At 51.5% G+C, this 16,291-nt stretch overlaps 1 protein-coding gene across 2 annotated transcripts; it reads right to left on the bottom strand.

Moving 5' to 3' along the window:
• Window positions 1–5,712: 5,712 nt before the first annotated feature.
• Window positions 5,713–15,957, bottom strand: VAX1 (ventral anterior homeobox 1). 2 transcript variants are annotated; one of them, XM_001151780.7, is made up of 4 exons: window positions 14,989–15,957; window positions 13,647–13,834; window positions 9,624–9,661; window positions 5,713–9,486 (listed from the first exon to the last, which is right to left on the bottom strand). In XM_001151780.7, exons 1-4 carry the CDS (start codon window positions 15,227–15,229, stop codon window positions 9,393–9,395), a joined length of 561 nt encoding a protein of 186 aa, XP_001151780.2. In that variant the 5' UTR covers window positions 15,230–15,957; the 3' UTR covers window positions 5,713–9,392. The 2 variants fall into 2 exon arrangements, with proteins under 2 accessions (XP_001151780.2, XP_003312832.2); XM_003312784.7 differs by having other exon boundaries at window positions 9,413–11,764.
• Window positions 15,958–16,291: the final 334 nt, after the last annotated feature.

Below are 16,291 nucleotides of genomic sequence, written 5' to 3' on the forward strand. Positions count from 1 at the left end.
CCACAATGAGGCATCACCTCACATCTCTTACGACAATACTTTTAAGGATATATTTTCATGACATGACTTATGAAATCCTAGGGACTCAAATAAGCTGTCCTAATAAACTAACTTTGTGATTCCAATCAATCAGTCCAACAAATGTTAAATTGCCTACTATGTACCAATATAGGAACAGCAATTCCAACAGTAAAAACAACTTCAAGAGAACAGTGAGAACTCTCAACCTCTTCATATACTATTAAACTTAAGAAAAATAATAATTAAAGTACTTTATTACATTTTTATACAAGGCAGTTTAGCCAATGCTTCTACCCTCTTAGGGAAGTTCTGGGAAAGGTGACTGTGCCTCTGACTCTTACAATTCAAGAGAAAAGTAAGAAGATAATCTGATTGGTGAGCACTACCATTCACTGAACCACTACATGGGTTGTTTTGTTTTGGAGATGGAGTTTCGCTCTTGTTGCCCAGGCTGGAGTGCAATGGTGCGATCTTGGCTCACTGCAACCTCTGCCTCCCGGGTGCAAGCAATTATCCTGCCTCAGCCTCCCAAGTAGTTGGGATTACAGGCATGTACCACCAAGCCCAGCTAATTTCGTATTTGTAGTAGAGATGTAGTTTCTCCATGTTGGTCAGGCTGGTCTCAAACTCCTGACCTCAGGTGATCTGCCTGCCTCGGCCTCCCAATACGTGGGTTCTTTAAAAGGCAGGGGTTCTATCCCTCTCCACTCTTCATTTTCCCCTTCTCTACCTGTGACTAGACAGGTAAATTCAATTCCAGAAGACAAGAGACAACTTTGAGAGGCATTTGATGCCACTTAAATTTGGAACCCTATGTGGCACCTAGTTTGCAGTTGATTTGAGACAGAAAGAAAAGGTAGTGAGTAATTAGCACCCCTTAACTTCCAATAATGACATAAGTGACCCCTGATCTTGGGTCACCCAACATCTACCTACATTCCAAATTATCTCTACCTAATTTTGCATGCCTGATTACTGTTCCTAATGTACTGCCAGAGTACTCTTAAAAGGATTGCTGGCCAGGCACGGTGGCTCACGCCTGTAATCCCAACACTTTGGGAGGCCAAGGTGGGTGGATTGCTTGAGGCCAGGAGTTCAAGACCAGCTTGGTCAACACGGTGAAACCCCATCTTTACTAAAAATACAAAAAAAATCAGCTGGGCGTAGTGGTGCATGTCTGTGATCCCAGCTACTCGGGAGGCTGAGACACGAGAACTGCTTGAACCCGAGAGGCAGTGAGTCGAGATCACGTTGCTGCAGCTGCACTCTAGCCTGGGTGACAGAACAAGACCCTGTCTCACAAAAAAAAAAAAAAAAAAAATTGCTGGCCAGGCACGGTGACTCATACCTGTAATCCGAACACTTTGGGAGGCCAAGGTGGGAGGATTGCTTGAGTCTAGAAGTTCAAGACCAGCCTGGGCAATACAGTGAGACACTGTCTCTACAAAAAATAAAAAAATAGCTGGGCATGGTGGTGCATGCCTGCAGTCCCAGCTACTCAGGAGGCTGAGGTGGGAGGGTCCCTTGAGCCTGGTAGGTTGAAGCTGCAGTGAGCCATGATCTGCACCACTGCACTCCAGCCTGGGTGACAGAGCAAGATTATGTCTCAAAAAAAAAAAAAAAAATGCCAAACTTCAGATGTGTCACTGATGGTCCTGACTCTAACCTGGGGGTTAATGAGCCTCAGGCAATGAAAAAAGTGGACCCTGAATTCAGAGAAAAAGCTTGAGGGTAGAGCACATTTGACAGTGAAGCAAAACTCAGGAGTTAAGCATCATATTCAGAGTGGTATTCCAGTACTCAGAAAAATAAAGTTCAAATTATAATCCCTTCACTGACACATTGATTCTCCATGTCTCAGGCTCTACATCTTTAAAACAGGCTGCACTTTGCTTTTCTCATTGAATTACTCTGTAATCCCACCACTTTGGGAGGCCGAGGTGAGTCGATCACCTGAGGTCAGGAGTTCAAGACCAGCCTGGCCAACATGGTGAAACCCCATCTCTACTAAAAATACAAGAATTAGCCGAGCGTGGTGGTGGGCACCTGTAATCCCAGCTACTCAGGAGGCTGAAGCAGGGAGAATTGCTTGAACCCCAGAGGCAGAGGTTGCAGTGAGCTGAGATCGCACCACTGCACTCCGGCCTGGGCGATGCAGTGAGACTCCGTCTCAAAAAATAAGATAAAATAAAAGTAATAATTCTATTTACAGATGAGGATTCTGACTGAAAGTAGTTATTTGCCTAAGTTCACATGGCCAATAAAAGTCAAAGGTGGAATTCAAAGCCCAAGTTTTCCTACTATTGCTATATTGTGGGGGTTAAGGTGATGACTGGGATACCTGCTGCAGGAACCTTGCCCCGAGTTACTTGGAAACAGCTTCCTACTCTGCCATGACCTGCTCAGGCTAAGAAAAATTGCTGAACCAAACATGGACCCAGCTCCTTACTCAGAACCTAGGGAAGCAACCTGGCCTCAAAGCCACTTATATTTGTCTCAGAATTGCAAGAACCCCTCCGATGCTGGCAGACATCACTACTGATCAGCATACTTTTCCACGGAGGCCTCAGAATCCTCCACAACTTAGTACCCCCAGGCAGCTACCATCAAATAATTCAACTTAGCACGAGAGTTGAACTTATTTGCCACCCTCCCACTGGTCTCTGAACAGAGACGGTCATAGGCAGCTCAGGGAAAGGATCTTAAAACGAAAATAATGGTGATGTCTAGAAACAAATGTTGGCATTAATGTGTTAACTAACTTGTTTCTCATCCCATCACTGATGAGACACCTACCTACTTTCTATCCTCCTCACCTGCAGCTTAATCCCAGACCTCGACACCAATCTGTTTACTAACCTTTCTCACCTGTCAGCACCCATCTCATCTTGTAACTGGGCTTTCCTCCCATCGTTACCCTGCCCAAAACCTCCCCTTCACCTACAGAATAGAGATCTTTAGTTTGGTCTTCAAGCCCTTCCTTGACCAGGCCACTTTACAAGCCTTATCTTACACCTCTACTCGATGTGAGCCCCCCACCTCCTTCACATCATTTCCTTTTCTTTTTCTCTCCCCTCCGTTTCTCCCTGGGATGCCCTGGTTAAGAACCCAAATACCTTCTTGATCATCTCAGAATTCTACAGGCTGTCTGCCCATCCCTGCCAATAATGCTCCCACTCCACTGTGCTTACTTTCCCTCGCATCAGCTGACAACTAGGACAGAAAACTGAATTTGCCTTTAGCTCTTCCCGGGAAGGGACTAAGCCAGACCCTCAGTAAAATGGGCTGATGACCTGACTTTCTGGCCACCGATCTAACAGATGGCAGTCTTATCTAACCCATGAGACGCAAGGGAAGGAAACCAAAACAAAAACCTGGCACTCCGTCCGTCCTGTGCACCCTTAGCAAGCCCCTCAGCCCCCATGCCGCTGCTTCCCTCAGTGCAAGAAGCTGGGGGTCAAGGGCGTGGGTCTGGAGGGCAGAGCGCTAGGTGCTGGAAGGGGCCTTCCAGGGGGCGCTGCCGCCGCTTGACGTCACTTCCCGCCGCTCCACTGCCTTGGGTCACAGCTGGCGTCTTAAGGGCCGGACCCAGGAAGGTATTTTCAGTCCCTATTTCTGCCCGTGCGGGCAAGAGAGCATGGGAGCCGGACTCAGCGTGGGTCGGGGCCCTGCCGCTAAAACCGTCAAAGCAGGCCTAACTTACCACTTTCCTGGTGAGGCCCCGGCCTCCGTGGACGGAAGCTGTGGGAGATGGGCTGCGTGAGGTGCCGGGTCCAGGCTCACAGGAGGAGAGCTCCAGGAGTCCCTAGAGCGCCAGCCCTGCCTCCTTTCTAGCCCTAGCGCCTGGCCCTCGCCTCGCCTCCTAGCACGCATGCCCCTCGCCTCGCCTCCTAGCACGCATGCCCCTCGCCTCGCCTCCTAGGACGCATGCCCTTCGCCTCGCCTCCTAGCATGCATGCCCCATTGCGCATGCCAAATCGCTCACATGGCGCAGGCTCCACGCCTTTCCCGCCCTTGGGCCCTCCTGCCTTCCGGGCTGAGGCCTCTGCCCCAATTCACAGCTATCTCTCCAGCTTTGGAGCCAACTCGGCCTCCAGTACCCCCACTAAACCCTTATTGGCTTCAGGCTCCTCATCAAATTCCCTCTCTGATACAAGGAAAATGGTTTCAAAATTCCACTTGGACCCGATCTTGATATCAATGCTACCACCGGGCACCTCTAGTCAGACACTAAGATCTGTTGGTTTTATTTAAGCAAAATGCCTTGAAACAATTTCTCCTCTCCATTTCTGCTGCCACTTCACCAAGCAACCCTCACCCCCACCCCCTACCCCCACCATCATCGCATCACCATCATCCTCTCTTGCTCTCCTGTTCCTATGGAAGTGTACTCACTAACTGGCATCTGCCTCAGAATCCGTGCACTCCTGTTCCCATGCCACCTCGTCTGGGATTCTCCCCCAGATTGCCAGAGAGACCTTGTAAAATGAGAACTACAATGATTCCATGATCTCCTTGGGAGAACTTTTCAGTGGCTCCTCATCGCCCTGATGGCAAAATCCAAGTGTTATCAACGTGGTATTCCAGGTGCTGCCTGCATTCCTGCCTCTTCTCCCACTACTTGCACTCAGCCATCCTCACTGCTTCCTCTCCATTCCCAGCTCTTAGCATTCTCCTTCTCATACCTTTCCATTGAAATTGGTTGACTCAAGAACTGAGGAGATTAGCATGTAGGAGGTTTACTAAGGAGTGCTTCAAGTTCAACAATGTAGAAGGGAAAGGAAGGAAGCAGTACTGGACAGAAGTCAAACTGCATAGGGATCCCAACAGAGGCCTCAGCCATTCCTTCTAAGAGTTTAGAAGATGGGATGAGTCTTCAAATATATCCAAAGTTGGGGTGCAAGAACCAGGCTTATCCCCAGGTCTACCAGTCATTGGAAACCACCCTGGAAAGTCATTGGAAACCACTTGAGCACAGTGGCTCTCTTCAGATGAGGCAGTCTCCAATGAACAGACAGCTGAGAGCTGTCTGCCAAGTCATTAAAATAATAATTTAGCATTTTGGTAGAGATGCTGTGCTTACTAATGGCTGTGATACCAAGTCTAAAGGCAGGGGGAGTAAATTCCATTATGCCTGACCCAATCACGTTCCCCTTCCTCAGGGAAGGACTTTAGGCCAACACGTCATTTTACAGATGGGGAAACTGAGGCCCAGAGAGACTCTCAGATAGTCAGCTATCTCAATCACAGTCTTATAATAAATAGCTAATATTTGAGCATATAACTTATCCTAGGCTTGTACTAGATGCTTTAGATGCTTTATCCAACTAAACAACCATGACAATCCTATGAGGTAGGTGCCATTATTACTTTCATTTGATATACGTGGAAATAGGTTTAGAGCAGCCAGATGACTAATTTGTCCAAGATTACACAGCTATTAAGTGGTGTATCTTGGATTTGAACCCAAGTCATTCTGACTCCAGAACCATAACTAGAAACCATTAAGATGAATTACTTTTTCTCTGTGCATTAAACCAGCATACTACACATTGTTTGATACCAGGGAATGCTATGTACGTGTTTATATGTGTGTATATGTGTATGTGTTATTGCTATACATGTTATGTTGTTGTTAACACACATAACAGACTTTTATATGAAGAAAATTTTTACATGAAAAATTTTATATATATTTTACACATATATATGATGTGATTTATTTTTAAGAATGGGTACAACACTACCACATAAAGCACAATATTTATTTTCTGTTTCAGGGTAAGAAGATAGGCAAATGTGTTTCTAGAAAGAAAATTATTTTCATATTAGCTAGAAATCAGAGAATACCCAAGTAATTTTCAGCTTCCATGTCCATTGCATGCCAGGTTCTCTGGACCTGGTGGCCTTGCTCCTTCCAGAACTCATGTCTCTTCAAACAGAAGCTTTCAGTTCCAACCAAGAAGGGTGTGCATCTGAATGCTTTTCAGCAAACCTGAAGGGCTCTCCTCCTTTCCCCAAACTACCAGGTCTGTAAGGGAGCAGTCTCTCCAGGAAGGTGGTCCCCATTGAGTTTATAAAAGACCTTCCCTGAGACCTGAGAAACCACCAAAGTAGATCTCTCTTTTCTCTCCTGCTCCATTAAAATGAAACCTCCATGAAAATGAAAAAGACTGAAATGTAAAGATTTCCCGATGTAGAAATGGTGTTAAATTACAATAGCATAATGTGGTCCAAGAAATTCTAAACTGTGTCAGAAACTGTGGATTAATTTGTTTAACAAACATTCATTGTATTCCTACCAAATGCCAGGCCCTGGGCCAGATGCAGGAGGCTGCAGTGTTTTGGGAGTTTGCCATTTAATACAGTACTTCTCAGATATTAGTCTGGATAAGAATCACTTTGGAAAAGTGTTTAAAATGCACGTTCCTAAGCCCCAACCTAGTTTCTGATTCATCAGATGGGACTAGGGCTTAGGAACCTGGAATTTTAGCCAGTCCCCAGATGATTCTGAAGCAGCTGGTCCTCAGTTGTATCTTGAAAAACATTGACCTAGTATGTTTTTAAGTTTTGATCAGCCATTTAATCAAGCCACTTAAACTCAGGATTTCAGGGGGTTAGAAGAGATATATGATTTCTAAATCCTTCAAGAAATCTTAAAAAGACTTCTTTAAAAAAGGCTTTCTATGCAAGAACAGCACACCAATATGACACAATTTCTTTTCAAACAGGAGAAAGACACTGTGTGTCATCATATGGCTTATGTGGCTGAAGGGAAGAAGTTAAAAGGGTATCCTTGGAGCCATTCAAGAATGTGTGTGTGTGTGTGTGTGTGTGTGTAAATCATCAACTTGTATAGTTAAGCTTTGTGTACTTTACCCTATGAGTGTTTACCTCATGGATATTATAATTCAATTTATAAATAATCATTTTTAAGGATGTGTAAGACCAAAGAGCTTAAGGGGTTTAAAGATGTCATTCTAGAGAGACGTAGAGGGAAAGAGTTGGGACAGTGGCAGGATAAAAAAAGGAAGGAGGGAGAAATTCAAACTTCTTGATGAGGGCACCAAGTAAATCCTCAGCAGCTGGTGTAATAGATGGCTAGATATGGACATTAGCAGATGTGGGTGCAAATAGGCTAAAGAATTCAGGTACCATGATCCAGACACTGTGGGCCCAAAAAGAAGGAAAGGAGGAAGGAGGGGAGAAAGGGAAGAAGGAAAGAGGGGGCAAAGGGGGACGAAAGAAAAAAACTGAAAGAAAGAGGCCTCTGGCCCTAGGGGGAGCTTACAATCTTGGGTTCTGAGCAGCCATGTGGCTTTGAGCAAGTTATTTGCTCCAGTCCTGTATGAGTCTTTAAAACGGAGCTGGACCTCCCAAAGCCACCATGAGGAATAGTAGAATGGTGTATGTAAAATGCTATTTGTAAACTATAAAGGGTTGCCAAATGCTACTTATGAATACATTCTGGCTGAAGGTTAGACCAACTGCAAGTGTGGATAGGAGCATGTGTCCCGTTTAGCTCTCCAAGTGACTTCCCACATCTTTCTTGAACCTGACCCCCAAACTCACAGGGCTTTGCTAAGAGGTTTTCTCCCTTTTTCTTTTCTGCTCTGAAACAATTTGGCGGTTGCTTTGTGCAGTCCTGAGCATCAGATTCCTTTCAGCTCCCCCCTCCTGCAGCTGTTTCTCCTTCCACCTTTCCCCAGGCAGGCCCAGCTATTGGCATAGAGGGTACCTGCCTCCTCCTCCAAGGCCTGTGAGTCTCCAGTTGGAAGCCAGAAGCCTCTAGGGACCAAGGCAGCTTACTGGAGGCCCTTGGGGAAGGAGGGAAAAGAAGATAGTCACTAAAATTAAATGAATTTTCTATAAATGTTTTTAAATTAAAATTGCAATTCTTTTTCTATGCAGAAGAGGCTCTTTAAGAACAATTGCACTCCCTGAGTGGCAGGCAAAGAGCTCAGCAGCTCTTCCCAAAGCCAGGGAGGGAAGGGAGGTGAGAGCAGAAGTTATGAGGTGACTTGTCCTTCCCTCTTTCAGGGGTAAGAAAGCAAAAAGGAGAAAGAGCAGGAAGCTGGAAGGAGAGATCTGCTTGGTGACTTCCCAGGCTGAGGCCCCTGGGAGAGGAGGCTGAATTTTTTGGGAATCCCAAGCTAGGATTTTGTGTTTTCTTTTGTTCCCAAAAGTTATGCCACCTTCTCCCTTCCTTCTCACCCCTGGAGGGCCCCAGCCACCAGCCTTGAAGCTGCAGCGAGAGCCACCCACTGCCTTGGCCTTTGGGACCCCTTGAGCAGGAGAAAAAAACCAGAAAACCAAGAGAGAGAGAGAGACCTGGAAGGAAGAAGTAATGGAGGAGGGAGACAGGGGGAACGAGAGGGGAGCCCACACCACAGGGAGAGAACTCCTTAAAGGAAGCGCAGGCGTTTACGGGACAGGAGCGCGGAAGAAAAGAGTAGAAAAGGAAAAGCAGTTTCAAGCAAGAGAAAGTAAGGAGAGGCGGACAGGGAGGGGAAGAGCCAAGAGAAGCCAAGCTGAGGGATCTGCAGCAACTTTGAGAAATAAAAGTGAACTGTCTGTGGGCGGCTGCTGTGATCTCAGCAAAAAGCGGAGCTCAAGGCTCAGGGACTCCGCCGCCCACACTGTGCCCCGCCTTATTTTGGATGCCTCCAACTTCAGCTTCAGGCACAGTACACGAGTAGGGGCAGTAAGGCCTGGCTAGGGCCGGTGCTGCACGGGAGCTGCGGGTCCCTGCAACACCCAGGTGTGCAGGCGCTACAAGAAGGAGCCGGGGCCGCAGCATCCGCAGCGCGGACTTCGCCCCGTGCTGCACACGCTTTAGAAGAGCGTGTCCGGAAGTGTCCTCCCCGGCCCTCCTCGCTTCCCAAGATTTGTTTGCAACGTCTACACCCGTCACCACCGCATAAGCACCAGGGTGAGGAGGTCTCTTTGCAGGAATTAATATCGATTTCAGTCTCCTGCTCCTTCAAAGTTTCTCTTTGACGATGGCGAGACTTGTATTCTAAGTCAGAAGAAAATAAAACCTTGCCTATTCTGGGCCCATGATTGCACAAAATCCAAAATGCTGCCGGCATGAAGATGCAGCTGGAAGACTCTAGAAACCTAGCATTAGGAGGCAGGGACTTTATAGTGCCCAGAGATGAGTTCCTAAATAAACTAAGAATTACGCAGTGGGAAATTAAGGAGGAGGGTCTGAGGGGCCGACCTCAGAGGGACAGATAGAGAAATCGAGAGCGAAACACTCAAGGAAGTGGAACAAATCGTCGTAGCCAGGCGTCTCTGCCTCTCCGGAAACCCGAAATCCGCCCAAACCTCATCCCAGGCGCTCACGGTACCAGTCGCAGGGCCCCGCACTATAGGGGCTGCCACCCTCTGCCCCCGGAGTCCCCACGCCGAGACTCATCATTTGCTGGCTCTTTCTTCCTTTTCTTCTTTTGTTTTTTTATCCTTCAAATATAAGACAAAAATACACCTCATTTATCATCATAGATATATATATTTCACTCTCACCACATAAATACAAAACATCCAAATATCCAAAACATTCAGAACAAAGTTAGTAGCCTGGATTCAGTGACACCTACCCGCGTTTGAATCGTTCATTATTTTCTTCACTATTTGCCTAGAAAAAAAAAAAGATGAAAAAGAGGGGGAGAGTTTCCGACGTAAATAATTTACAATAAAATTACTATTTTAAAAAAGTGTTTTTCGCTTGCTTCAGATGGATGAATACATTCTAGACACTGCGGCACCTCGCAGTCTGGGTCTGTGATTTTGGTTAAAATGTGGGTGGCCGTGGCTGTAGGGACGATCGCCGCAGCGCAGGGTAAGGAAAGAGGGTGTCGCGGTTCGTGTTCTGATTTGGGACCACTGAAACCCTAAGACTGGGGAGGCGAGGGGAGTGTCTTTCCTATCAATCACACAAGACGCTATCTGGACTCCGAGACTACTGCTAGAGGAGGCCCGACCGCCCAGCGGCGTCCCTGCCTCCCCTTCCGCAAAGAACTGCTCAGAAATCCAGACGTTTCCTGCGTGCAGGAAGGGTTTTGTGAATCCGGGTGTTTGGGAGAGGAGGCAATGAGTGCTGACTCGTTTTCCAAACCGAGCAATTGTGCCCGAAGCTACGCGCCTGGGAGGCCGTAGGGTGAAGCGCCGGCTGCGCAGGCTACCGCCGGCAGCCGCTTTGCTCTTTCCTGGAGGAGTGGGAAGCTGTCGGCCACCGCCCCGAACAGGCTCGGAGAAAAGATTCTGAATTTCCTTTGATTAGCGGCGTTACCTTTTCCTTTGCTTTTCCCCCATTAAATTCCTGTTTAAAGTTACAACACCCAGAACCTTAATTTTGCATTGCCCTGTGGGGCATTCTGTATCCTGAATTTTCTTACACCTTCCAAATTTCATCATTGGAAGTATTTAAAAACTGGTTCCACTTCATCTGGTTTTACGTAGCAATTGCTTTTATTGCTGATTAGATCAAATTTATCAGTGTCGTTGCCTACTACGACGTTTGTTACTGTTTCCTGGGGTCGGGGGTGGTTGTGATTGGAGTTGCCCTAAAGGGGAGAAAAACCGCAGGATTTGCCCGCCAGGAAGCTGTGTTGTGTACCGACTATCCCGAGAGGTCCGCAAAGCGGGGCCCAGGGGCTCCCACAAGCCCTGGTTTCCCTGGCAAGAGGAAGGAACGTCCTCCTTTTTTGGTCTAAAGAAACCTGGGAGCCCCTGGGGTCTGCGCGCAGTTTTCCTCTTTCAAATATTCCTAGGAATAGTCGGCAGCGGCAGCAGCCGCAGCAGCCGCGGATCTAGAGCAAACGTCCTGTGCTTTGGAGTTAGAACCAGTCTTTTCCCTCCTGGGCTGGGCACGGGGTCAGGGCATCAGGTTGACTAACTCGGGCATTTTTCCCAATTCTTTGGATCGCTCCTGGATTCAGAAGGAAGTTGGGGGTTGGGGAGGAATCTCAGAGGAAAGGTAGTAGAAAAAAAATAGCCCGAATGAGATGAAATTGGTAGCAGAGTCTAGTGGGAAACGAGAGCTGTCAGAGGCCTGGTGGGAGCCAGGAGCTCAGGGCAGGAGCTCTGGGCACCTAATGCGCGTGAGTCCATAAATATCACCACAATAGATACTATAAATATAAATACAGGGAAACACTTAAAATCAGTCCAGCGCTTTTTTCTCGGCCCCTTCTTTATTGTTGGTCCGGGAGTAAGGCTCGAAGGCCGAGGAGCTCAGATATCGGGCGGAGAGTTCTTGCAAATTCCCAGCTAGCGAACCAGCCATTGTTAACGGGGTGGAGGACAGGCGGCTGGCGACGGAGCCGAGCAGCGAGGGCACCGGCAGGCTGAAGAGGCTGTGGCCCGCGGCCGGGGCGCCTGCGTGCAATCCCCCCGGCCCGGCGGGCCCGGGGCCTGGAGCACCGCCCACAGCCGGCGGGTGCGGGGATGCGGCGCCCGCTGGGCCCGGGGCGGCGGCGGCGGCTGCGGCGGCCGAGCCTGCAGCGGCGCCCGCGCCCAGGGCCGGCAAGCTGGGACCGCGCAGCGCTGAGCCGAGAGCGCCCGTGGCGCAAGGCGGCAGCAGCGCAGGCAGGCCGGGCGGCGACAACAGGCGGCCCTGCTCCAGCAGCCGTAGCACGCTGCACGTGGCCGCGGTCTCCGACACCACCGAGCGTAGCTCCGAGTCCTTGCCCTGGTCCTTCTTCTGCTTGGTGCGCCGGTTCTGGAACCAGACCTTCACCTGCGCGCCGGGGTGCGGGGAGAGTGGGAGAGAGGGGCAGGGAAGACCAGCGTCAAAGGAAGCGAGCTCCCGGGGCGCGCGGCTTCGGGGCTCTCCCCAAGTCCCAGCCCTACCAGCAGCCCCACCCAGCAGCCGGAGGGGTCCGGGCCGGGGCGCTGCTGGGGGAGCTGGCGCCGCCACGAGGGGGACACAGCTGCTCCACCGGGCTGCGCTTCCGGGTCAGGGAAGCAGGCCCAGGCAGGCGCCGCTTACACAGAACAAAGTAATAAAATGCCCACGGCAGGAACTCGAAGGAAGACCGGAAAGGGTTTCACTGGCTTCCGCGCTACCCCGCAGCGGTGTTTGGGGCTCACAGATGTGTGAATCAGTGCAGTCCCAAAGCCGGAATTTCCGGTGGAGGGTGTGAGGCCCTAGGGTGCGGTGAAGGAAGAGGGAAGAAGCAAGAGGGAAGTGGGAAGAGAGGCGGGGAGGGAGTATTGCCCAGCCTTTCTGGACCCAGGCCCCTGGCCCAATGCGCTCGGATTTAGTCCTAGAAGCACTGCTCCTGGTGAAGGCTACAAAGGACCGTTTCCTGCTTAAGACGTGACCATTAGCTAGCAGCAAGCAGGGGAAGTGGCTGCAGGAGAATAATATGTGCGGGAGACTTTATGTAGACCGAGATTTCTGCACCTCCTCTCACCAGATAGCTGCATTGAAGGGTCTGGTGATACTCTTAGTTTATCTCTCCACTGGTCTGAGTCATGAACTTGGAATCATGGGAGAAAGTCAGGAGGCTGAGGTGGATTGAATATTCCCCACTAACTTCCCCTCTCATTCTTCTGCCCCTCTGCAGGCCTAGCAGTGGCCCAGAAGAGTTTTGCAGCAATAGGCAAAGACTATCCTATCTAGATTTTATAAACTAAGAGGAGTAGTAGCAGAGAGAATAGAAAAAGCTACCACACCAACTCAAACTCAAAAAGAACACCCCTATCTGTTCTGTCAGTCCTCAGCTTTCAGCCCAGATCCCGGACCTAAAATGCTCTCCACCTGCTTCAGGGTTGGGCATGGGGAAAAGGATCAGTCTTCAGAAAGAAGGCTGCCGTAGCTAGGCCAAGCTGGTGACATGCCACTTGGCAAGTTCTTGGGTCCTCTCCTGGGCCCAGAGCCCACATGGCCAGCTCCAAGGGGCATCATATGGATTTAATGTAAAGGGAAAGATCTAAAGCACAATCAGCAGTACTGGCTTCTGGGTCCTAGATCTCCTTCCCATCACACACCTCACACATCATTGGCCCAGAAGACAGGGTCTCCTAGGTGCTCAGGGCTGGGGCCAGCTCAGAATGGGGAAAGCCTTCCTTTAAGGGTCAGGGCAGCCTGATCTGCACAGGCAGATCTCCAGGAGGGCGTACACCTAATTCCTGGGAATCACCCATGGTGCTGGGGCAGGGGTTGTTAGATCTAGCCTCACTCCTGTAGAATGGGCCTGGACGCTGTGTACAGCTGGGTGGGCCCACAAGGGGTGGGGCCTAGAAATCTAGCCAAAATGGGGTACCCCAAACAAGGGCAAAAGTCAGTTCTTTGTAGAGCAGAAGCTCGAAGGAAATGCTCAAAACCGGGGGACAATAAAAATTCCAAAAGGACAGGATTTGGGGCCTTCTGGGCCTAGGCCAAGGTGGATAAAACATGGGCCCTGGAGGATTTGGGGATGGCAGGAATGGTGGGGGGAAAGGATGTATTATCTAGGGGAAGGAATCCTTAGGCCTGTCTTACCCATCCTTCCCATCTCCTCCACCTCCCAAGGGTAGTTCTGTCCAGAGCAGGTTAGGAAGTGAAGAGCAGGCTAGGTAGGGGTGGTGGGGAGGAAGGCTGGTGCAGAACTGTGTGCGGCCTGGTCGCCGGGTACCTGGGTCTCGGAGAGGTTAAGCTGCCGGGCGAGCTCGGTCCTCTCGCGGCCCACCACGTACTGGCAGCGCTGGAACTCCATCTCCAGCCGATAGAGCTGCTCCGCGGTGAAGGACGTGCGCGTCCTCTTAGGCCGGTCCAAGTCCAGGCCCTTGGGCAGGATGATCTCTCGGATGGACCCCTTGGCATCTGGGGAAGGGGAGATGTCAGCCGCCAGAACCCTCCCGTCCCCCTCCACCTCCTTGGCCCGAGCTGGATTTGGGGACACAGTCCCCAGAAGCGTGCAGTTTTGGGGATGGGGGGCGGGGGTGCGGAGCGCGACCACAACCAGGTAGCAAAGACACTGTGTGGAGGGCAAGGGGCCTAACTCCATACCGCTGACCAAAGGAGGGACCACACTTTGTCTTTTTGTAGAGTCCTCCAGACAGGGGAGAGAAAAAAATCCAATCAATTCCACATAGGCGGACGTTTCTTCCGGCCTGGGGGGGGCGTCGGCTGAGCCTTCCGGGTCCCCTGTAGCCTGAGGGTACCCTTGTCGCCCCGCCCGGGTCCTGCGGGCCCCAGCTCTGGGCTTGCTGACCAGACCGTGATCCAGACGTCCCCACCCCCACCCTCGAGTCTCCTTCCCTCCGGAGTCCGCGCGGCGGAAGGAGGAGGGATTGAGTCGGGGCCGGCCGGGCCCGGCGATCTGCTGGCTGGGGCGGCGCCGGGCCGGGGCCCGGCCTCGCAGCCTCCGCCGCCGGGGCTAAGTGCACGCCGCGCATCCGAGAGCGGCAGAGCAGAGCACCAAAGCGGCAACCGCGGCTCCGTAACCAAGCCCAGCTGCCTCTCCCGGCGGCAGCGGTCGGGCACCGATCGCGGCCGTGGGGCCCTCGGCCCAGTGCACTAACTGGCAGGGCCGTAGCCCGCGATCGGCAGCTGTTCTCCGGGGCTCGCGTTCCCCCTTGGGTGCGCTCAGCCCTCCAGAGCGCGGGAGTCCCCTGGCCGGCTCCCGGCAGGTCGTCCGGCCCTTGGAGCGCGCACACCTCCTCCCGGAGTTTTCTGCTCCTTTCCCGGGTCGGAGGCCGCAGCCCGATGCCCGGCCGCACCCGCGCAGCCCCTCATCTCCCCCCGCAGCCCGGTCAGCGGGGCCCCTCCGGGCGTGGAGGGCCGAGGCCCCTGGAGAGCGCACCGGAGAGTCCCAGGCGCTTGTCCCCAGCCGGACTCGGGGCGGGGAGGGCCAACAACTTTCTCCCAAGTCCCAGCCGGCACTCCTTCCCACCGGCCTGTGTCGGCGGCAGCGCGCAGCTCCGGCCCCGGAGTCGACCCCAAAGAACGCGCCTGGCAGCCCTGCCCATCCCTACCTCGGACCAGGATCCGGCGGCAGTAATCCGGGTCCGCTGCGGAATTGGATTTACTTTTGTTACAATCCTCAGCAGCGCCCGACGCTGAGAAGGCGCCCTGCGGCTCCTTGAGGAAGGCGGCTGGGAGGTTCCCCTCCGCGCCCTTGCTCTCCCGACTCTCCTTGTGCGCGTTCTTCGAGACCCGGGCAGCCTCGGCGTCCGAGTGGCATCGAACGTCCATTTTGTCTGGTTTCCCGAACATAGGCAAGAACAACAACAAAAACAGAAAGGAAAAAAAAAAAAGCAAAAAAAAAAAGGGGGGGGGAGAAGGAAAAAAAAAAGAGGAAAAAGGGGACAAAACCCCCGACAACGCGGCCCGTACGCCCGGCCCGGCGACAGGCAAGGGGCAAGAATGAATGTCCCCGCGGGGAGGCTTCGGCGGCCGCGCGCGGGTCAGCGGCGACGGGAGAGTGGCGCGCTCGCCGAGAGGCGGCCAGTCTGGTCCAGGATCCCGGTGGAGCTGCGGCGAGGCCGCCTCGTCAGCACCCGCGTCCTCTGAGCACGTCCAGTGTCCCCAGCCTGGCGATCAGGTAGCGAACAGCGCAACTCCGAAATGCTGCGGCTCCCGCCTGTTTCTGAGACGGCGAGTTGTAGTTGTCCGACACCCGGGGGGACGCACACTCGCTGTTGCAATTGATTACGGGTAATTTCGCAGCCCCCACGTTTCGGTTACCTCATGAATACACTAAATTGTTTGGATAATATATCAGATCGTAATGGATGGTTTCTGTCCTTGTCCCCAATCAAGTAGGGGTTTAGCCAGTGAATAAACGGAAATGATTGGTCTTGCTTTCAGGAAACACACAATCAAAGACCCACACTTCCAGAAAAACTTTTGACAAGATTCATCCTGAATTGTTAGTACCATTAGCAGGCATTATTAACTTTCCTTTTGCCTTTGACCCTCCTGCTCACATACTGGCTAGAGGGGTTTTCTCCACACTCGCCAGATAGAGCTGAATGAGGGTTGGGCGGCGGGGGGGTGTGGGGGGAGAAAAAAAAACCCTGCACACCCTGCAGCAGAAGAAAGCAGTTGTCTGGGAGTGGGGGATGGGGGACGGAGGGGGGGGAGAAAGTTTTCCCAAAAAGTATCTCCCTTGCACTCTAAAAAAGCCAAGCTTTTCCCCTAAACAACTCCTTCTTAACACACCTCGACGCAGACAGCCATCTTAAACTGCCACCTCTCTTCATTTAGTTCCAGTTGGATTTTTTCATGCCTGCACCTCCAGCAGCCCTGAGGCAGCCCATTCAAAGGGCAGCTTTG

Source organism: Pan troglodytes, chromosome 8 (assembly GCF_028858775.2).
Source record: "Pan troglodytes isolate AG18354 chromosome 8, NHGRI_mPanTro3-v2.0_pri, whole genome shotgun sequence".
NCBI classification, from domain to species: Eukaryota; Metazoa; Chordata; class Mammalia; order Primates; family Hominidae; genus Pan; species Pan troglodytes.